Consider the following 15,826-nt stretch of genomic DNA (forward strand, 5'->3'; position numbering starts at 1 on the left):
AAACGACCTGCGAAGGGGTCAAAGTTCATTTGAGCACAATCACACGGCAACTCCAGTGGATTGAACTTTTAGACCTAAAACTATAAACCTTTGATTTCCACTCCTTACTGCAATGAGTATTATGTTTCGAATTCTGACCCAAACATTCAGCCACTCAGTAGTCATCGATGCGTAAAAGGCCGAGCGAACGCTGGATGATCATTAGCTAGTGACAGCAATAAAAGCACATGAACGAGGCAACCATGGGCGAAAGGTCCAACCATAAAGTCGTTAGCTTGTTTGAAAAGCTCCACGCCCAAGTGGTAAACAGGGCCAGGCATCGCCTCATTGGTTCGCTCATGTCGTCTCCTCAGAGGGCCGGACGCTCGATCAATAAAAGCACATCCAGATAAGAAATCCGCATCAGAGGAGAATTTCGACGACCTGAACCAGAGTAGCTGAAGCTAGCAAGCAAAGCCTCACGATGTCTTCTGTTGGACTGGAACTGGCCGGCGTGTCGGTGGCGGTGGTGGGTTGGCTTCTGAGCGTGGTGAGCTGCGCGCTACCCATGTGGCGGGTGTCGGCCTTCATCGGCGCCAACATTGTGACGGCGCAAGTGTACTGGGAAGGTCTGTGGATGAGCTGCGTGTTCCAGAGCACGGGCCAGATGCAGTGCAAGGTCTACGACTCCATGCTGGCGCTGCCCCCGGATCTTCAGGCGGCTCGCGCCCTCACCGTGGTGTCCATCATCATCGGCGTTCTGGCTCTGCTCATCTCCATGGTGGGCGCCAAGTGCACCAATTGCATTGAAGATGAAGGCGTCAAAGCCCGGGTGACCATCACGTCCGGCGCCGCCTTCATCGTGGCGGCACTGGCCGAGCTGGTACCTGTATCCTGGTCGGCCAACACCATCGTGGTGGAGTTCTACAGCCCCGTCGTCCTGTCGGGACAGAAGATGGAGATCGGGGCGGCGCTGTACCTGGGCTGGGCCGCCGCGTTGTTGCTCCTGGTCGGGGGAGCCATCCTGTGCTGCAGCTGCCCCCCTCAAGAAGAGAAGGCCGGCAGGTACGGCGTGCATCCCCTCTCTCGCGTGGCCTACTCAGCCACCCCGGCCAGGTCCGTCGCCCAGAACTCCTACAACAGGAAGGACTACGTGTGAGCTCCAGGACACCACACGGTTGATGACCCAGATTCTTGTCTGGACGGACGCTAGCATTAACATCGACTTGCGACTGCTTTTCCTGAAGCTCACGCCAAGAAACAACCGGTGAGAACCAACCAAAACCGGACCAAGCCAGTTGACTTAAGAACGTCATGTGATGTTCTGGACCAGTCTGGAGGTGTCTTTCTATTTATTTGACTGCTGTGGACGTTTGTAGCTTGTGTGGACCCGGTGTGCCGTCGCTTTTTGTTGCCACGGAGACAAGGACAATGACTCTGACCGACAAAATGGAATCGTAGCGCTCGTAAACTGAGAAATCAATGTTGATAAAGTTTTGATTTGAATGTCGCAATCATTTTTTTGTTGAAAAAAATACTCAGCAAATACTAGCAAAATGATCTGGAGATTTTTGTCTTTATGTTTTCATATCGGAGATATATTAAAACTCATTTCTATCTGATGACTTTTTTTAATCCTTTTTTTTCTACATTTTCTCGCATGCCAGTGAAAATGTCACACTTAGTCGTTTTGGAAGTTGAATAAACAATGGCCGTTTGTTTTGACATCAGTCCGAAGGGACTTCCTAATGCTTAAGGCCAAAATGAACAAAGAGCTCAACCCTATTTTGAATATTCAAATGAGTCCGAAACTAATATGTGAGTAGAATCCAAATGGGCGGGATTTTGGTGCCATAAGCGTGACATCCATTGTCAAAAGGTTAAACACAAATACACACGGGGTCGTTCTTTTTTTTGTTTAGTTTGGAAGTTCACTTCAACTGGGCGTGGCCATAAACACTCTTTTTTGGAAAAATTGTCGATTTTTGTCATAAGTTGAGCCTAGCTTTAGCATCTCCAATTTTCGCTTGCTAACCAAAACACAAAATTGACATTTCTATCTTAACAAAAATGGATACTGGGAGGAGGAAGCTACTTTGCGTGTGTGTGTGTGTGTGTTTGAAGCAGGCTCATGTTTACATTGGGAGTGGTTATTCCGGTTTGTCCCTGAGCTTGCTGATTGTTTTCCCAACACGGATGCTGTTGAGGAGGCAACAAGCCAGCTTCATTCAATTACCTTCCACAGTTCTCGTCGTTGTTTCTTCGTTCTTCATGTGAGGTGCCACAGAACATGATCCTCCACAAGATCCCCTTTTTCTCACGGATTCTAGAACAAATGACATCATCTGTCTATCTAGTGCCTAAAGTATTTGTCGATATCATGCAGGAAGTGAAGGATGAGGAGCAGCTGTGTGGTTTTTTTCTCTCTTCCATGTCATGTTCTCCCTCAAGCATATGTTTGTTATTTGCAATCAGCCATCTTCTCACCCACCCCCAACACACTCCTCCCACGCCCGCCCCTTGCACAGGTGTGTGTTTTTGTATTTTCTGAGGGTGTCGCGAAAGGGGCGTGGTTGGTGGCTTTATAAAACATGCGACATTTCCGTGGCGCCGCCTCACAACCGAGACCCCGCGGTTCATCTTCAATCAGGAGACCATTCACCTGAACCGGCAGTGTGGCCCATCCTCCACCTAGGTGTCCCCCGGCATCTTCCTCGAGCATCTCACTGAGGATTCCTGTCGCCGAAGGAGCATGTCGATGGGAATGGAGCTAGTGGGCATCTGCCTGGGCGTGTTGGGCTTCCTGATGTCCATCGTGACGTGCGCCCTGCCCATGTGGAAGGTGACGGCGTTCGTGGGCGCCAACATCATCACGGCGCAGACCATCTGGGAGGGCCTGTGGATGAACTGCGTGACCCAAAGCACGGGCCAGATGCAGTGCAAGGTCTACGACTCCATGCTGGCGCTACCGCAGGACCTTCAAGCGGCGCGGGCCATGATGATCGTGGCCATCATCCTGGGCATCCTCGGGGCGCTGGTGTCCACCACGGGAGCCAAATGCACCAACTGCATAGAGGACGAGGGAGCCAAGGCGAAGGTGATGATCCTGGCGGGGATCATGTTCATCCTGGCCGGCCTCCTGGTCCTCATCCCGGCGTGCTGGACCGCCCACGTTGTGGTGCGCAACTTCTACAGTCCCATCTTGACCAACCCGCAGCGGCGGGAGCTGGGCGCGTCGCTCTACATAGGCTGGGGGGCCTCCGCCCTGCTCCTGATCGGTGGCGCCATCTTGTGCAGCAGCTGCCCGCCCAAGGAGCGACGCTACAAGCCCCCCAGGATGGCTTACTCGGCGCCACGCAGCAACAACACCGGGTACGACCGCAAGGACTACGTGTAGCGCTGCTAGCTTGCGCGAGTGACAACGTTGGGGACGGCAAGGTCAAACTTTGCTGCTTTCCTCAAGTCGTCCATGAAAATTGCAATTCTTTGAAACTCGACTCTTCAGTGGTCCTTCTGCAAGAACATTTCAAAAATCAATGCATGCCTTTCAATTTGCATCCAAAATGTCGAGATTAGAAAAGTCATTGTGTCCGTGTGTGTGTTTGTCAGTGTCGTGTTTCAGTGAAACTGCTCTCAATTTACATTTGCTTCTTCTTCAGGACGATTGACTTTTGTGCGTGTGTGTGTGTGTGTGTGTGAGCCCACAGTGTGGCTTCCCCACAAAGACTCCGACATGAAGGTCCTATTTTCCTGCTTTGCTTTAGCGTTCATTTAGTCATTTCCAAGTGTGTGTGTGTTTAGTGGTGTCACGTTTCACACTGAAACTGTGTGTCACCAGCAGCCCGCTCTCAACTTACTTCTTCCTTGTGTGTGTGCGTGCGTAATATTTGCTTAGAGCCGGACTGAAAGTGAAGATGTGGTCTATTGGCTTCAGGCCAAGAGCTCGTTCGCTCGCTCTCAAATTTAGTCATGGCGCAAACCTCCTTTTCTACATTGTAAGTCTCGTGATTGTAGAGTCATCACCATGATTAGTCATGATTGATTACATAAATTTTACGAGTTCATTTAAGTTTCGTTGTATTAGTTTCGACTTTTATACGGTTAGCGTTAATGGATTTTTTTGTTTATTTAAAAATGAGCCTTTGTGTGAGGTTGGCATGACTTGTGTGGTCCATTTCAATAAAAGTAGTAAAGTTTTGTCCTTGTTGTTTTTTGGGTTTTGAACATGATGACTCGTGACCTCCTTAAAAACAAACAACTTGAGAACATGTGGAAGGGGAACAAGTTTTTTCCCTTCATCTCGCCCCTTCCACTTTTAACGTACGTCGACGCTAACATAGCGATGGAGGCCGTGGCGCGTGCCTGCTGGGGACGAGGGCTGCTAAAGGAGATGATGACCCTGCTGCAAAGTCCAACAGCTGATAGAGAAGACATAGGTTATCTTTCTTGTTTTAACCTCTCCTCAAAACACTTTGCATGATTATCATTATCCACATTGTTTTGACCTCTGCCAGGAATCTTATCGACAACGTTGGCGTCAGCATTGTATCATTTCTGCCTTCTTGTGATGAAGTGTTGCTGTACTTTTGGTTGTGTTGCTTTCGACCACGCACTTTTGATTAGTGTCAGAGTTTGACATTTACATTTATGCGAAGGTTGAGATTGTCATACAGGAGATAAATTGATGTTTAATTTTTCTAAATGGGTCGACCTTCGCTGTTAAATGGACTGTTAATAAAGTAATCAGAATAATCATATTTGCTTGATGAGGACAGGATATTTTACTGGAAGAAATGTGAGCGTGCATCATGAGTTCCCCTGGGCCTGCAGCGCCTCAAGCCGTTGCCATGGTGACAACGCGCGCACAGTCCCAGTAGATTGCTTTCTCATCGCAACCAATGTTTGCTACCTCCAAGGCAGAAAAACAATCGTCACACTATGACGCAATAGGAAACTGAGAGTGAGCACTAAAATTTCCTTCGATTCATCGTTGTTTTGATTTTAGTATAGAATATTGCGTGAGAGCAAGCTAGACGCCTGGCGCCGCCTTGAGGTTTGTAGAGAGAAGCAGCAGCATGAACAATTTTTGTCAAGGCACCTGTATGGAGGTAGATTGGGGTCAAACGTACTTAAAAAAACAAAACTAGTACTTAAATAAATAAAACTTGAAAGTGGAAATAAACGTGTTGAGCTTGAAACTTGAAAAAAAATATTCAAGATAAAAATACTTGTATGAAAAGTTGAAAATAGTTTAGCCTCGCTTTGGTAATTTTTTTTAATAAACAATTTATTTTCAGGTTTCACCTCCATTTATTTTTCAAGTTTTAACGTCTTCTTTTTCATCTAATAAATAGGAAGTTATGTTTTTGTAACTGCACCACACACTCCACTTCCATAGGTGGCGATAAGGTACTAAACGTGGTTTGCTACCCGCCCTAAAAAAACACAAAGAAGAGAAGGAGCCACCACATGCATGACGTCATAAGAAGGCGGGAATGAGCGTACTGTACTTCAGGAGATTGGAAGACGGGCTGGAAAACAAAACTATACGGGAGGTGCCCTTGAAGAAGTTGTCAGCATGGCAAAAGTTCGAATTCGTTGCGAAATGGAATTGACAGTGTTTTAACAACCTAATAGTGTTAATTACAACTCTTCGTCTGAGCCCAGGCTATGAATTCTATGAGCGGATATATTCCTGCGGGACACAGCAATGGCGGTGAACCGGTAAGTTTTGGAAAAAAACGGATTTCAAAAAGCTTTATGAGAGAATAGTCGCTCGTAACTCACTTTGATTCGTAATGAAGGCACTGTCAAATATGTCAATACATTCGAAGTGTTGTTTCTTTTAAGCGAGGCATTTGAAGTCAAATGTCTGTCAAATGGCTCAATACATTAGAAGTATTCCTTTAAACGAGCCTTTTGAAGACGCAATTGATCCAAAACAGTAAAATAAAGTTGCTTTTTTTACTCTAAAATGGTGGAATATTATTCCCATTGAGGAATGTGAAGTGGGACATGAGCAACAGAAGCATGTCAGCGCTTGTAAATGTGGCGTTATCTCTCCACCGTCCACATTAGTTGCTTAACTAGCAAAATACAGGAAGAGTGTTCTGGATTGTATAAATGTAAATAAAATATTGTATTTTGGTCATCCAGTCTACTTCACTGGTAGACATAGCATATAACATATAGCATTAAAATGTAATGAGGGATTAGAAAGTTTAACTTCTACCCCTGTCCACACATCTAATATGATCCAATCCATGTGATCCCCAAGGGACAAAGTAGTTGCCAGGCTGAAGTGAAAGTGATTGACAAGATTAAACGGGACACTTTTACTAGAGGGATTATGTACTGTAGGTAAATCCTTGACCCATTAGTGTCTGCTCAAGCAAGTCACTTTGTAGGAATATAGAATGTGATCTACATCTTATACATGGCATTCATCATCAAACTTTCTTTCTGGTTCACTCTTGCAGGTGCAAGGATCGCTACAAAAGGTTTCGTCAAAGGATCCATGCCTCACTGACTCACTCGAGGATGAAAATCTTGCCTTCCTTATAGATGATGAAGCCCAGTTGCACACATATGACGATCTCACTAAAGTCAATCCTGTGACACCAACAACTGGTAACCATAGCTACAGTATATATTTATTCAAGCGTCTGTAGTAATGCATCCTAACTAGTGAGCCATTCCAGACTGAAAACCTGCTCGACCTATCGGGGCATTCAAATAAATGACATTTCCTCACGCCTAATGAGACCTATCTTTGTCTGTGTGACAGTGCTGAGATGCCTGCAGGCCAGATACAGCGTGAAAGTATTTTACACGCATGCTGGCTGCACCTTGGTGGCTCTTAACCCCTTCCAACCTGTTCCTGACCTTTACTCTCTGGATGTGATGAAAGAATATCACCATGCTCCCCAGCTCAAGGTATTTACATGCACACAGAAGCAGAGGTGTGGTGTTATTATAATTACGAATAGCTGAGTGGCCTTAAAAGTGTGGAGTTTTAAAACATATTTACAGATAACGATGTCTTTTCTCCAGGAGCCTAAGCCGCACATATTTATTGTGGCAGAGGAAGCCTACAGGAATGTTCAGGGTCAGTTGGGGCCAGTGGACCAGTCCTTGGTGATCAGCGGGGAGAGCGGTGCGGGAAAGGTAGACCTTTTGTGGATGAAGAAGGAATTGTGATTTAATGCACCATAACCAGTAGAAAATGGACGGATGGTAAGATTGTATCAGTCTTTTCTATTTTTTCCACAGACATGGACTTCTCGTTGCCTGATGAAATACTATGCCACAGTGGCAGCCTCCTCATCAGTGGTGGAGAAGCAGGACACTGTAGAAAGGATAGAGAGGAGAGTGCTGGACTCCAACCCCATTATGGAAGCTTTTGGTACGATCACAACCATCTTGTTGGCGTGGTACACAAGTAAACATTCCATCTTCTATGCAGGCAACGCGTGCACACTTCGCAACAACAACAGCAGTCGTTTTGGAAAGTACATCCAACTCCAACTTGACAGGTAATTACAGTGAAGAACATTTACGAATGTCAAAAAATATTTAGACCTGTTTGTCTGTTTTTCTATGTAGGTGTCAGCTTTTAATAGGAGCATCTCTGCAGACATATTTACTGGAGAAAACCAGAGTTGCTTACCAACCAGCTAATGAAAGGAACTTTCACATATTTTACCAGGTAACGGCATACAGAAAACTTCTTAATACTGTTGTATAATTCACAAATACTTAAGAATCATCTCATTACATTGACGATGGGCATTTTGTGTTTTAGATGATGAAAGCAGCTACCAAAGAGCAGAGAAAAGAGTGGAAGATGCCACACGGTCACCATTTTGTGTGGCTGCCAAATGTAGAAAAAACAATTGAGGGTAGGTATTTTGATATATTTACCTATTGCCATCCCAAGTGACAGCTGAATGTCTTGCAGAGGACTGTTTTCAAGAGACACTTGATGCGATGGTCCATCTACGTATCAATACAGAGAGGCAGAGAGAGATATTTAAGGTAATTTTTCATTTTGTTCTGAATATTTGCATTGTTCTCAAGATATTTTTCTATGCTGTAGATACTGGCAGGTATTCTGCATCTGGGGAATGTGAAATTCTCAATTTCATCAGATGAATCACAGCCATGTGACATACAGGAACAGTCCGAAGGTATTTCTCATGAATATGATATGCAAATGCAGGTGCATCCCCAAAAAATAACAGTTGGAAAACTTCTGTTTTGTTGATTGATTACACACATTAAAATAGATCATGACAAAACAAGATTATTTTTGATTGAAGCTAACAATTTGAAATTCACATATTTAGTTTGATGTTGAGTCTGTACAACATTTGTGAAATAATCAAGATTTCTAAGATGTTCTTGATTTGAGACTCAACTTTATGTTTTAGATTCCTTGCATCAGGCTGCTGAACTGTTGCAAATCCCTTCTGAGGAGCTTCAGACCTGTCTAACTGTGAGGACATTAAAAGCAGGGAGGCAGAGCGTACACAAACCCTGTTCCCAGGTAGAATGCTGCCTGCGGAGAGACTGCCTTGCCAAAGTCACCTATGCCCAGTAAGAAGAAGCAGTTGATCATCCAAAAATACAGTAAACACCCATTATGCTGTTTACGTCCAAGACCTTTTTGTCATCAAACTCTGAAATGTTAAACCATGATATCTTTTTGTGGACAGTAAACACCAGTGAGAATGTTGCTTGTTTTTCTCTACAGATTATTTGAATGGCTGGTGACATTTATCAACAACAGTATTTGTGCTGACAAATCTACCTGGTCCAACTTCATAGGTACATTACTCCTTCGTCCGTTTTGAAGGCTGCATTTATTTTGCTTATAATTTTATTTTGTTTTCTATACAGGTGTGCTAGATGTGTATGGCTTTGAATGTTTCCAGAATAACAGTTTGGAGCAGCTTTGTATTAATTACGCCAATGAAAAACTCCAGCAGCACTTTGTGACGCATTATCTACGAGCTCAGCAGGTACGAATAATTATTTTGCCGTACTTTCGTTTTGCTTTTTCATGTATATTTTTTTAAATAAAATACATTAGAATATTTCTATCTAAGGTGCTTATTCTCAGTTAATTTTGGGCAAGCGTAACTCTCAAACCTGGGAATTGTTGCTAGGATTATTAATGATCTTTTACATATGATTATTACATTTTGTATGAATATTTTGCATTTTTTCCCGCAAGGAGGAATATGTGTCGGAAGGATTGCAATGGTCCTTTGTGAAATACCAAGATAACCAAAGCTGTCTGGATCTCCTCGAAGGAAGCCCTATTAGTGTGTTTTCTCTTCTTGATGAGGTAATTTTCTGCCATTTGGTTCCTTCAGTATTTTTTTTTCCCCGCAATAAAGTACCATTTTGTTATCTACCTATGTGTCTTAGGAGAGCCGTTTAAATCGAGCCTCGGATGCTAAAGCGCTTCGGAGTCGCCTGGAGAAGGAGCTTGCTGACAGCGGCAACATCAGCTGGGATAAATTCAGCAAGGTGCCACATTTCACTGTGGCCCATTATGCTGGCAAAGTCAACTATATGTTAGAAGGCATGGTGGAGAAAAACAAGGTGTGTTTAGCATCGATATACATCATGCTCTACTATTTGTGCCTAACTCAGGCCTTGGATGGCTAATGTCCTTCTCAATTTGTGTGCTCATTTATATTCCAGGATCCAGTGGCCCCTGAGATCATCAATCTGCTTCAATTGTCAGATAATTGTCTGCTTCAGGAAATTTTCACCGAAAAGGAAACTGAGAACATCTCAAGCAAGGGGCTCAGTAAAGTCACCGTAGTCTCAAAATTCAAGGTAGGAGTAGATTCAGATGTGAAGATGACTTAAAGTGGGAAATAACACCCACGTTTTGGTGGTTACAGAACTCTCTGGAGAGCTTAATGAACATCCTCCACTCCACAACTCCTCACTACACTCGCTGCATTAAACCCAATTCAGACTGCAAGCCGTTCATCTTTAAAAAGGAGGAGGTACATCTGGAGAGGACAATGAAGTCCTTTTTTATGTGAGAGAAAAATGTTAATATTGCCTGTTGACAGGTGACCATGCAGTTGGAGGCTTGTGGGATTGTCGAGACAATACACATAAGCGCTGCCGGCTTTCCTATAAGGTAAAACGGTTTCTCATATCTCCCTCATTCCTGTGATTTATTGATCGATACGTTTGTTCACAGGATTCCATTCAAGTGTTTTATACAACGCTATGGATGCATCCTGACACACTCAGGTTCCAAATTAGAAGCTCAAAATCCTGGTGAGTCCAACTTGTTAATGAATTAACCAAAAAAAAAGATCGTTTGGCATGTTTACTATGGGCCAATGGTGATTTTATTTCCTCTCTTTAGGTCCTCTGGTTTATTCTCATTTCCCCCCCTCACTAGCTTAGTTAATTTGAACCTCAATTCTCTCCTTGGGACATTTCACTTACATAAAAACAGGATTGTCTAATAATAAAAAAAAAAGCAGCTCCTTTTGAACTTTCCAGGTAAATGCATGCGTTGTCTGGCTGTCAGAGCTTGCTTTGCTTCTTGTTTAATCCTGTTAATTGTGCTTGGATTTCTGTTTTGTTTTAGTTGCATGTCTGCAGGCATGATTTGAAATTCATATGTGTCGATAAAAATCATTTGCGATGCTTCTTAGTGTTTTGTGTGCTGCTTATTTATTGCTTATTCTCAACGTATTCTCCTCTTATTGTGTAAAAAGTGAAGGTAGGCTGGGAAAAGGAAAATGATCTGCAGGAGGTGCAGAAGCTCCTTGATCTGGTGTTTCAACATCCAGGTCAACATCTTAGAAGGGAACCCAAATCTTTGGTGCATTGTGGGAAGACCAAAGTTTTTCTCACCCAGTTAATGGTGAGTAATTAATCAAATAACTTCTCCAACAGAAACTTAGTTTGGCATTGGATGCTCACCTATTTATTGGCCAACAGTTAGATTTACTGGAAGATTGGAGGAAGAAGATTCTCTCTAAGTGCGCTATCTGCATCCAGTGCTGCTGGATACGCTACCAACGGCACAAACGTCATGAGCGGCGACATTCTGCTACTGTAATCCAAGCAGGTAAATTTATAATTCCTTCATGAGCTAACGCTACATGTGGTCCATTGGCTCTTCTAGTTTGCCCCTTTTGACCTGGCTGTCTGGCCAAACAGGAATCAGCGGGAAGCATCTTATCACCCTGATTAGCTCGTCAGAAGCAGCAAAAAGTCAGACACAACATTGGCCCGCCTGATAAACATGTTTTTTTTCCCCCTAGAATAATGCTGCTGTAAACTCTAGACAAATTAAACTCAGTTTGGATGTAACGATTAATCTAAATTCAGGTCGGCTTTATTTAGAATATGTTTAGATTCATCCGTCCTATCTACATTTAGAGTTGTAGGTTGGCCTTGTGTAGTTTACCAGCTTCCCCCACTAGGTGGAGCAATAACACTGTAGTGTGGTCCACTGATTAGAAGAATATCTTGGCACAGCACCAAACAAATATGTGTACGTATCCTGAAATAATGACAGTCTTGTCTAAATTCACGTAAAAAGAAGTTGCTTGGTGTGAAACCGTTAAAGTTAAACAGTTATTGTGTTGTACAAATAGTTCAGTTGTACCATCTGATCTGAAAATCATTGACTGAGGATGTCAGTTACATCGTTTCGGTATTTGTGCCGGCACTTGGTTGATTTAAAGATTCAGAAGCTCACTTGTGCTAGATATTGCTGTAATTTCCAAAAAACAAGTACTTACAGCTGATTTGTATGCTTCTTGCAGCGGTACGTTCTTGGCTCGTCAGGAGACAGGTCCAGAGATGGGACAGAGCTGCAGCGCTGATTCAGAAATCCTGGAAGAAGTGGAGGGTGAGATTTGACAAGGCTGGACCTTATGTTAACTACAAACATTTGGTGATTGTTGGGTTCTCACATCAGGCACTGCTGAAGTCATTGGCTGAGGCGGAGCTCGATGACGTAGAAGATCTCATCATGCAGGAGGACCTGCCAGAATTAAACACCATCATCAGGGAACAGGGCTCGGTGCAGCTGTCCAGCATCCAGGAGCCCGTCACAGTGCGGGGATGGCCTATGGGGCTGGTTTTGCCCTCTCCTCCGACCATCTCTGTGTCCATGAGGGCCACGGCGTTTCATAAGATGATGTCTGTAGTGGCTTCTCTTAATCTTCCATCCAAGAGAGGAGAGTACAAGGTGGAGACCAACCAGAACACGCAAGGGATCGCCTCCATTCGGGCTCAACCCAAGGCAAGGAAGCCTCCCTATATTTTCTTCTGTTTGGTGTCTTCAAGTGTTCTTACTTTTCAACCATATTTCAGGGATCCATCAAACTGCACTGCCAACAGTCGCCCCTGCTTTATGCAAACCGGCAACCAGAGATGAGGAGTAATGTGACCGGCTTCAATGAAATCCTGTTGGAGAAGACACTCTAAAGTTTGTAAGCCGACTTCCATGAGTAAGGTGCTTTTGTAGAAATGTCATGTGACACACAAAGAGAAATTTTGTTACATTACTTTTCAACATTAGGTGGCTTTTCAATGCAGTAATTAGGTTTAAAAAAAAAAAAAGTGCCCTTACATATTGGTCACAGGCCAAATAAGGTATTCTTGCTACATGGTGCTGCTAACTTCTCCATAGCGGCCTTTGCGACTCAAATACTTTAAGGTATTTGTGTATATATGACATGCTTTACATGATTTAAGGGAATGTACATGGCAGGGCGTGCAGACCCACTATAAAAAAAATCAGTGTGAAAGATTGTTGACAAAAAAGTTCTGCATAGTGGGCTTTTAAGCAAAATTCAAACGCACTATAACCTTTACAGGTGAACTTAATTTGACCTTCTCTAAAGAAATGATTGAGAACGCATGTCTAATTTTGTATTTCGCACTTTAAGAGTAGACGTGCAAAAAGGACAGAAACGCTGAGCAGTTGGACATGCATTGAAAATTTTACTAAACGTTAACTTTGGACACTAATGACAAGCACTATTGTAAACAGATGAATATTGCCTCTTGAGGAAAATGTATATATATTTTTTTACTTTTTCCTTGCATTGAGTCGTGATTAATGTCGTTATCACCAACGGCCTGCTGATATTAATTACTGAATAATGAAAGACTGACATACACACCAAATATCAAGATATAATTTTTCTTGTATGCTGCAGAACCAAAGAGGGTATATATATATATATTTCTTGCACATCAAATGCAGATATTGCACATTCCAAACAAATCACGTGATCAGGGGAAAAAAAAGAATCAAGTTCTTCATACTGCTGCTTTAAAATATGCAACCCGTGGGAATATTTGAAACTTGTTTCATCCATCTATTGTAAAATATTTTTGAATATTGTGCCATTTACTAATGCACGCAAGAAAATCTAATTGTTTATATTTGTTCGCGAGCTTTTCTTAATGGGAGGTAAGGTATAAAAATGGAAATAATTGATATGTAAAAATAAATGACATTATAAAACGACCCATGTTTAACATTCCTGATTATGTTTTTATAAAAATCGTTCTCAAAGTAAATACAACTTTACCAGTCCTCACTGCACTCCTCTGGGTGGGCTTCGTTTTCTACAACCTTCAAACATTGATTTGAAAACTCCACAAATAAGGGCTCCTGCATCGCTGCCTTCATTGCTGCTTCCTTGTTGTCTGCACTGTTTATGCTCCTTAATAATTCTCTTAGGTGGCGATTACAAAGAACATCCTTAAGCTCTTTTGATTGACCTGTGGAATAATACATTGGGGACTATTAATTGCATCAAACTATTTGAAAATAACATCTCAAGTAAGACCGTGTGAAATAAAATATTCAGTTCATACCTAACAATTGAAGCTTCTCTAGAGGGACTAGATCAGCAATGTCCTCTTCAGGAAGAAGATCCTCCACATTCCACTTGTCTGCAGGGCGAGTGTCTGTGTTTCCTTAAAAATAGTATTTTATTATTATTACTCTGATCTTATAGAGATATTTAGTGGAACATACCCGTATTGACAGCATCCTTTTTTCCATTGGGTACTGGCTGCTTAACAGGAAGGCACAAATCTGATGATGGAAGATCAATTATTATTTTACTGATCAATGGCTTCATTATTTAAACTGATTTACAACAATGCTTCTCCTTACCTTTATGCTTTTTGTAGCAGGAAAGAGAACAACTGAAAGGAGAAATTAAGTTTATATATTTTTGATTTAAGAACATGCAAATATTCATAATAGAAGCACTGCGCAATAAAAACATTTTCCAGTTTATAATGTTGGATTGCTCGGAGTGGCACTTGTAAACACGAGTCAAACAAGCGAGGAAGCACACACACGTGTTTAACAAATAAAAACATCTCGCACTTATCTTCTCGTACTTACTATCTTATTTCGCAGACGGGACATTTGTATTTGTGTGTTTGCTCGTTGCACACTTTACACAGCCGCATCATGATACAACAAAGTTAAATACTGAATGTTTGCGTAGGCTATTTCCTGAAAAGGTAGCTACACGAGGCAATGACCCGGAAACACTTAGCTATTTCCGGCCACCATACCCTTCAAAATAAAAGCAATGACTCGTGTTTTGTGAAAGCAGTATAGTGCTTCCGGTACAGTATTGTTTTAAAGAATGTGTGGGAAAAAATACATCTTGTGAAATTCTAACACGTTTTTTTTTATGCAAACTAGTTCGTTGCACAATTTTAACCGCTGTTTTTGTTTTTTAATTAAATGTTGATATTCAGTGTGTAGTAATCTACATTAAACAAATCTTGCTCTGTGTGTGGTCTATTTCAAGGCATATTTTAAATCAACAACAATCAATAGAATAGAAACAAACTCAATCTAACAACATCAAGTTTATTCCAATAAAATACATTAAAATATCTTATCCACCCAAGACATTTGTCTTTACATATGGATCAAGCACACATGGGTGACCTACTTTGCTCAACACAAACACTTCTTGCACAACTGTTAATTGAGATGATCAGATCCTGTAGTAGAGGATGAAGAGCGAGAGTGACAGAACTGCTGTCAAGCGACACGTGATTGAGCATGTTAATCACTTCAGTTTCTAGGTCAGGAAAGGAAGAGACTCTTGGCCACAGTCAACATTAGGGATACAGCAGGGGGTCCAGACCTACATGGAAGGGGGGGATGAAAAAAGCAAAATGCAAAATTAGATTAACCCTCGTGTTTGTCATCATTCCTCCAGTGGATGTAATCTGAGTTTGTATTTAAATCGGAACATGTCACTAATGCAGAAGTCAGAAATTCAGTAAATATTATTAAATTACATTTCAGCCCAGTTTACGTAGGATAAGAAAGTTGTGCTTGCAGTTCATTAATTTTGTATTCATAGCTTAGTAGTGTTTTTAATACAATTGCACATCATGACAATTCGAGGTTACTAAACTGCACGTATGAACTAGTTTGCAAATCGGGATGAATTTGTAGTCACACCTCATGCGATGGTATTCTCGATTACAGCTGTACTTTGTTTTTCATTTGACTGGTTTACGATTATAACATTTTTTTCAACCTATAGGTAGTTTGTTTTCATACAGAGACCTTCTGACGTCATGTACTAGGCCACATACTTTAAAGCTACACTACAAACACTAAAACGAAAATGAAGGTTTTGTTGTTATTCACTTGGCAACAGGACTGCAACAGACGCAAGGCCATCAAAGAAAAATTACAATCCCCCACATTTAACAGTAAAACAATTCAAACCTGTAAACATTGAGAAGGCGATTCCAGAGACATCAAGAAGAAGAGCTTTTGGTTCTC

General features: G+C 42.2%; 3 protein-coding genes across 3 annotated transcripts; 2 read left to right on the forward strand and 1 right to left on the reverse strand.

The window, feature by feature from the left end:
* Positions 1-185: 185 nt before the first annotated feature.
* Positions 186-4,176, forward strand: LOC125982440 (claudin-4). Its single transcript, XM_049743007.2, has 2 exons — positions 186-951; positions 2,731-4,176. The coding sequence occupies exons 1-2, from the start codon at positions 464-466 to the stop codon at positions 3,374-3,376; spliced, it is 1,134 nt and encodes a 377-aa protein (XP_049598964.1). The 5' UTR covers positions 186-463; the 3' UTR covers positions 3,377-4,176.
* Positions 4,177-5,454: 1,278 nt separating this feature from the next.
* Positions 5,455-13,516, forward strand: LOC125982282 (unconventional myosin-XIX). The gene is made up of 24 exons (XM_049742727.1): positions 5,455-5,703; positions 6,459-6,609; positions 6,767-6,915; positions 7,033-7,146; positions 7,252-7,384; positions 7,445-7,514; positions 7,585-7,687; positions 7,784-7,880; positions 7,940-8,016; positions 8,078-8,168; positions 8,412-8,577; positions 8,735-8,808; positions 8,881-9,002; positions 9,218-9,331; positions 9,415-9,591; positions 9,694-9,831; positions 9,900-10,007; positions 10,077-10,147; positions 10,211-10,290; positions 10,740-10,888; positions 10,966-11,095; positions 11,799-11,884; positions 11,954-12,280; positions 12,352-13,516. The coding sequence occupies exons 1-24, from the start codon at positions 5,650-5,652 to the stop codon at positions 12,463-12,465; spliced, it is 2,895 nt and encodes a 964-aa protein (XP_049598684.1). The 5' UTR covers positions 5,455-5,649; the 3' UTR covers positions 12,466-13,516.
* Positions 12,965-14,580, reverse strand: znhit3 (zinc finger, HIT-type containing 3). The gene is made up of 5 exons (XM_049742986.2): positions 14,411-14,580; positions 14,174-14,205; positions 14,033-14,092; positions 13,870-13,971; positions 12,965-13,773 (listed from the first exon to the last, which is right to left on the reverse strand). Exons 1-5 carry the CDS (start codon positions 14,479-14,481, stop codon positions 13,577-13,579), a joined length of 462 nt encoding a protein of 153 aa, XP_049598943.1. The 5' UTR covers positions 14,482-14,580; the 3' UTR covers positions 12,965-13,576.
* Positions 14,581-15,826: the final 1,246 nt, after the last annotated feature.

This window comes from Syngnathus scovelli, chromosome 15 (genome assembly GCF_024217435.2).
Source record: "Syngnathus scovelli strain Florida chromosome 15, RoL_Ssco_1.2, whole genome shotgun sequence".
Classification (NCBI taxonomy): Eukaryota; Metazoa; Chordata; class Actinopteri; order Syngnathiformes; family Syngnathidae; genus Syngnathus; species Syngnathus scovelli.